We start from the raw sequence: 6910 nt of genomic DNA, 5'->3' as shown, positions 1-6910 counted from the left end.
CCGGAGGGCCGGCTGGATGGCTCAGTTGGTTAGAGCGCGAGCTCTCAAGAACAAGGTTGCCGGTTAAATTCCTGCATGGGATGGTGGGCTGTGCCCCCTGCAACTAAGATTGAAAAATGGTGACTGGACTTGAAGCTGAGCTGTGCCCTTCACAACTAGATTGAAGGACAACGACTTGAGTTGGAGCTGATGGGCCATGGAAAAACACACTTCCCAATATTCATATATATATATATATATATATATATATATATATATATAGAGAGAGAGAGAGAGAGAGAGAGAGAGAGAGAGAGAGAGAGAGAGAGAGAGAAGAAATAGAGCTTTTAACAACTCTGGGGCAGGGCATGTTACACTGGGTGAATACCTAAGAAGTTCTGCTTTGTTCAATGCTCCATATTCTCACACAGCTCTGCTACTGTTAGTTTCTGAAAAGACTTTGTTTGGCGTACAGCTGGTAGAATGTGTGAGGTCCTCACTGAAAGCTGCCTCCAGAATGCCCTGCATGGACTGCCTTGCTTTCTTCCTAAAACCTTTCCCCATGAAGGCATAGAGGAAGGGATTGAAGCAACTATTGGCAGATGCTAGAGCAAGGGCCACATGGTCCCAGGAGAGCAGAGCTTCCCCAAAGGTAGTTTCTGGGTCAATAAACAATAAGAGGACTCCGAAAATGTGGTATGGCGCCCAGCAGAAAAGGAAAACAACCACCACCACCATGGCCACTCGGAAGGTTTTGTTCCTAGACTTGGTGAAGCGGCTTCTTCGCATTCGGAAGATAATGAGGCAATAACAGGCCACCATGACAACAAATGGCAATAGGAAACCCACCACTAACCTAGTGATGGTTATTGTCACCAAGGGTGTTGAAACTTGATTGTCATATGCAAACTGGCCTAAATTATCATCCTGGAAATCTTGTGACAGTTCAGTCATGTATAAGGAATTGCTAGAGGAACTAGAGAAAAGCTCTAAATCAGTAGAGATGAAAGCGTCAGAGTTATCTAGTGGGTTAGTTTTGTGACCTTCAGTGGGAAACCCACTTGGGATTGTAGGTAAGACCTCATCATCAGGTTTAAATAAATTATAATATGGATGTTGACTAGGTAATCTAGCTGTATCCGCAGGGAGTGAATCTCCAGAAGGTCTTTGAAATGTTTGAAAATGAAGAACATTTGTTTGTAAAGAGAAATAATCTAACCTATCATCCATTTCTCCAGGCAGCTGAACAGTGGAGTTGTCAAGAGACCCGTTTTCCAGTAGACCAAAGGTGAAGTCTGAATAATCTAACGAACTGTCGAGACCAAAATTGTAGCCGCACATATGATGGTCGTCTATGGTGTATGTTTCCCGGTATATGAACACAGGTATACACATTATAAAAGCCACCACCCAGATACATCCACAGATAGCGAAAGCTCTTCTTACAGTGCGGTGATTCTGGCACCAGATTGGCTTGAGTACCAAAAGACAGCGGTCCAGACTAATGGCAGTCAGCAGGAAGACACTGGCAAACATGTTGAGGACAATGATGGAGGGAATGAGCTTGCATAGAAGCCAACCATAAGGCCAGTGTCCTTGAAGAGCCAAGTGAACCAGGGAGAAGGGCAAGGAGAGGCAACAGAGAAAGTCTGCCAGTGTGAGATGGAGAAACCAAACTGTGTTCACTGTCCACTGCATCTTTATGCCAGCCACCCACAGCACCAGCGCATTGCCTGGCAATCCCAATAAGAAAGTGAGGCTGAGAATGATCATGGAGAGAATTACTTGGGGTTCATTCCAGGGCTGTGAGGGTAAGTCAGTTGAATTGGTCTCAGCTGAGAAAGACTCCATTGCTAAACTTCTGCAAAAAGATGAACAAAAATGTTTAAACAAACATTATCTTTTTAAAAAAATGAACATTATTAGAATTCTAAGCTTCCCACCTAATGATGTATTAATAGAACCACAAAGGTTCTCACACTGTTTTAGTTTTTATTCCTTATCTTCACATTGGATCACACAAAAACATTCTCTGATAGACCATTTAAAATGTACTGTGTCAATTTAAGTATGTATCAAAATAATAACGTCATTTAGAAGTCCATATCAACGTACATTTCTTTTTCTTGAACTTTTAAACTCTCATTCTCCACTGGTTTCTTTCCTTACCTAATGTTCCCTATTAAAAAACAAACAAATGACACTGATGGACAAACACTAACTTCTAGACCAGAGATTCCTAAATTGAGATCCATGAAAGGGCTTTGGGAAGCTTCATCACCACCTCAAATGATATGGATAATTTTAACTTTAGATATTTTCATTTCTTTGAGGGCAGAAGGTCCATCCATTTTCTCCACCAGATTTTCAAAGGACTCACCACCACCGAATAAGGTGCCCAAGACTGACGTATGTCTTTTAGATACAACCTCAGCTTTTCCTTTTGCTATCCAATTTCTAAAGAGTTGTTTACCCTCTTGTTATTGATTTCCTCATTACCCATCATTTCTTTCTTGTTTATTTGTTTTTTGTGACTATAGTGGAAATGATAGCTTTATTATACAGAAGCAGAAAATATGCATAAAAATTGGAAAATATAGACAAGCAAAAATAAGAAAATAAAAATTTTATATACCATCAGTCATTAATTACTACTTTAACACCTTAATTTAGAAACTTCTGAATCATTTTATATGTGTGTATACATACACATGTATATATGTATGTATATTTTTTGCTAAGCAAATTTTAACAAAATTAGATCATATTGTGCATATTGGTTTTAAAAACTTTTTAATTGTCGTAAAATATACGTAAAATTTATCATCAACCGTTTTGAAGTGTACAGTTCAGTAGTGTTAAATATATTTACATTATTGTGCAATCTCCAGAAATTTTCACCTTGCAAAACTGAAACTCTTCCTATTAGACAACAACTCCTCACTTCCTTTTCCCCCAGCCCCTGGCAATCACCATTCTACTTTCTGTTTCTATGCCATTGACTATGGTAAAAATAGAATCATACAGCATTCATCATTTTGTGACTGGCTTATAGCTCTCAGCATAATGTCCTCAAGGTTCATTCATGTTGCAGCATGTGTCAGAATTTCTGTCCTTATTAAGGCTGAATAATATTCCATTATGTGGATAGACCTCATTTGTTATCTCTTCGTCTGTGGATGGACATTTGAGTTGTTTCTACCTTTTAGCTTTTGTGAATAATGCTGCTATGAATGTGGGTTTAAATGCATACTGTTTTATAAACTGCTTTCTTTTTTCAGTTACCAGTCTCCACATTATACAGTAAGATTGTACCTTAAGGAATACTTGATCTTTATTCAATTTTTTCCAACTGTCCCCAAACTATCTTTTATAGCTAATTTGCCCACAATTATATCCAATCTAGGATCACACTTACATCAGGATGTTGTTTCTTAAATCTCTTAAGTTAGTCTAGTTTCTCTTTTTCAAGGATATTAGCTTGTTTTGGGGTCTCTTGTTCTCACCACTCACTTCTTAACACTGCGCAATTTGTCTTCTGCCCCCATTGCTCCACTAAAATTACCTCTAAATAATAAATTCAAGCATCTTTTTCTCTGTCGCCATCTTCCACAATATAATACATGTCATGTGATACACTGACTCCTTAAACATTCTCTTCTCTTAGCCTGTGATGTTACCTTCTCCCAATTCTGAACACTCCTACAAATGTACTCTATTTCACAGCTTTATGAATAACTCACTATTCCAAGTTAATGTCATTTTCTGTTCTATGGCTAATGAATGCTGTTTGCTTCTATCTGCAATTATGTCCTTCACTTTAACTTCTCCTTTCCTCCATTTCTAATCTCTCCCTAGAGATTAGAAAAATCCTAACTCTTCTTCAAGATCAAGTTCAAATATTGTATTTTTCTTGAAACTTCCTCTAATAATCCCACCCAGAAATTAGTTCTTCAGCTTCGAATTTTTTTTCTTTTTGTGTGTGTGGTTTGAACCTCTTTTCATATTATGCAATGACACATTTTATCTTGTAGTTATTATGGTGGCAGTTTTATTTATCATACTGGCCTAAAATTTAATGATGATAAAAATGAATCTTGTTACTAAATGCTTGTTCCACAGAATTTAGCACAATGCCTTATATGACATAAAGATTAAATATTACTTATATATATATGGAGGCTCATTTGGGGGGTTTACTTTTTTCTTTTTCAACTAAATTTCCCCCCCACTTTTTTCCCCTTTTCCACCTCCCTCTACCCCCACTCCAGTTCAAGCCGATTGTTTCTCAGTCAGGTTGTGTAGGACAGAGTTTCCTGGCCCATGCTGGTATTATGAGCCTTGCGCTCCCCTCCACCCGCAGCTGAGGCAGCCAGTCGCTCGCTGGTCGGCGGTTGGCCGCTCGGCAGGCAACTCACAGCAACTCTCGCCGGCAGCCGGCCGCTCACGCCGGTTGCCGGCTACTCACACTGGCCATCGACCACTCATGGCAGCACACGGTAGCCCATGGCAGCACACGGCAGCCCACGGCCGCTCTAACTTCCGTTTTGTTTTCTACTTCCCCATTCTTACTGGCTGTAACAGCATTTTATGTTTCCTTTTATAAAGGCCCCAAAATATTTTTGTGACTAGAAAATAGTTCTGCTGAGTTAACCAAATGTTGTTGTAGGGTCTTAATTAGCAGAAGTTAAAATAACTAAGTTAGCAAAATAATAAAAAGAAGTGATTGTCATCTTTCCTGTTGCCTTGCATACTCAAATATTCAAGTCCTATCAGGGTCCCTTCCTTCCCTGTTTTGCATGGCAGCACCCCTGATCCACTGTTCTATTCCAACACACATATTCATGCATAGATCCATAAAATGTTCAGAAAAGGATAGTCATAGGCTCTTAGGGCCAAAAGGAAACGTAGCAATCACTTCTCCTTGTCTCTACTTTCATTTTGCAGTTTTGACACTGATACTCAGAAAATTAGGTGACTTTTACTATACAACTAAGAGGGTTCTCAGATTTTAGGTCCCATGTATGTCAGACCAATTCCTTTTTACCACAAAGAATCACGTAACTTTGAAGCCTTTGGTATTGCTAACAAGGGGAAAGGTATCAAGAGCTGCACAAATTGAAGTATTAAAGACTGACAGAAGCAACATTCCAATGTAAAGAAATTGGGTCATCCGGTATGAGTTATTTTAAATATCACATATTATCTGTCTTGAAATGAAAGTATATATAAATCAGAATCTTAAAGTCTTTCAGAACAAGATCACTTTTCACATTTATCCTAGTGTTTTGATTGAAAAATTCCCCTACATTTAATATTAGTAGAGAATTTTATTTTAGTTTTTAATACTGAATTGACTGGCAGTAACTAATAAGATAAATAAAATCCTGAAACTAAAATTCAACTATGGTAGGGAAAGAAAAGTGGATTCCAGAATCAAATACTAATGATAGGATGACAGAGTAAATAGCAAGAAGGAATAGGTAAAAGAATGTAAGAAAAAGGGGGGTGCCTGGATGGCTCAGTTGGTTAGAGTGCAAGCTCTTAACAACAAGGTTGCCGGTTCAGTTCCCACATGGGATGGTGGGCTGCGCCCTCCGCAACTAGATTGAAGGACAACGACTTGACTTGGAGCTGATGGGTCCAGGAAAACCACACTGTTCCTCAATATTCCTCAATAAAAATTTTTAAAAAAAGAAAGAAAAAGAGAGGAAAATACAATGAGAAAAAAATATATATAAAAAGAAAAAATAGACAATTGGGGAAAACTGGAATCAAAGGTCAGATGGAGAAACAGCCAATTTAAGAGAGGGGGGAAACGACAAAAAAATCACTATTAGTTCTAGAACGAAAATATGAAGAGCAAAGATAATCAAATGTGGAATGTTTAGAAAAAGAAAGGTGCACATGGGGAGAAAACAAAAGAAGTATAAGTTGGAGAAGGAATAAGGAGAAATAGAAGATAATGACCCTCCAACCATTACCTATAATGAGCAAAACAAGCAAGGCACAAGTTACGAGCTGGATCCAGGATTCCTTACCAAAAACGTGAGACAGTAGCTGAAGGCTTCAGCATAGATCTGGGGGCCTCCCTGAGTCCTGTCTGATCTTCACACTTAACCACACAGTCAAGTCTGGTTGGAAAGCTTGTTTAGGAAATTTGCTGAGCTCTTCCTCCTTCCTCTCTCTCTCTTCATCTGTGTTGATAAATTGAACTTCACACTTTTGACTACTATTTGACTTCACAGGAAGAGTTTCAAAGTGAGTCACTTTACAGATAAGTAAAGGAAAAATACAGAAGTGGGAGGGTATAATTCTCGGACATTTTCTGCAGGACGGAGCATGGTTAGAAAGACTACTTCTGTACATAAGCTACGCACTTTATTGATTTTTGCTTTTGTTTTTGTTTTAGAAACACACCACAATCACCTATGGTATGTGTGAGTGAGGATGGGGAGTAGTTGGGAGGAATGACCTGCACAGCCCCATGTAATAAATCTCAAATAATATCACTTACATGCTTAATATGAGGTCGGACAATTAAGTTCACGAATTCATCCTAGAAAAAGTGCTACATAGCTCAATGCTGAATATCACTGTGGTCACCCTCGAAGTACTCGCTTTGGGAAGCTGTGTCCTGAACATCATCAAAATGTTTTCCTTTCAATATTTCCTTTATCTTCTGGTAAAGAAAGAAATCACTGGGGGCCAGATCAGGTGAACAGGGAGGGTGCTCCAGTTCAGCTATTTGTTTACTGGTTAAAAACTCCCTCACAGAAAGTGCCGTGTGAGCTGTGCATTGTCGTGACACAAGAGTCATGAATTGTTGGTGAAAAGTTCAGGTCCTCTAACTTTTTCATGCAGCCTTTTCAGCCCTTCCAAATAGCAAACTTGGTTAACTGTCCAGTTGGTACAAATTTATAATGAATAA

The 6910-nt window shown here is 38.8% G+C and overlaps 1 protein-coding gene across 1 annotated transcript; it reads right to left on the bottom strand.

The window, feature by feature from the left end:
- Nucleotides 1-277: 277 nt before the first annotated feature.
- Nucleotides 278-6161, bottom strand: C3AR1 (complement C3a receptor 1). Its single transcript, XM_081059518.1, has 2 exons — nucleotides 6021-6161; nucleotides 278-1840 (listed from the first exon to the last, which is right to left on the bottom strand). The coding sequence occupies exon 2, from the start codon at nucleotides 1828-1830 to the stop codon at nucleotides 403-405; it is 1428 nt and encodes a 475-aa protein (XP_080915644.1). The 5' UTR covers nucleotides 1831-1840; nucleotides 6021-6161; the 3' UTR covers nucleotides 278-402.
- Nucleotides 6162-6910: the final 749 nt, after the last annotated feature.

The sequence above is a fragment of the Rhinolophus hipposideros genome, assembly GCF_964194185.1.
Source record: "Rhinolophus hipposideros genome assembly, chromosome: 9".
NCBI classification, from domain to species: Eukaryota; Metazoa; Chordata; class Mammalia; order Chiroptera; family Rhinolophidae; genus Rhinolophus; species Rhinolophus hipposideros.
The sequence above is the reverse complement of the archived record's forward strand: the minus strand, read 5'-3'. Positions and strand labels throughout refer to the sequence as shown.

Excerpts from the sequence above, each read along its gene's own strand:
- C3AR1 (XM_081059518.1), bottom strand. The coding sequence starts at position 1,830 with ATGGAGTCTTTCTCAGCTGAGACCAATTCAACTGACTTACCCTCACAG.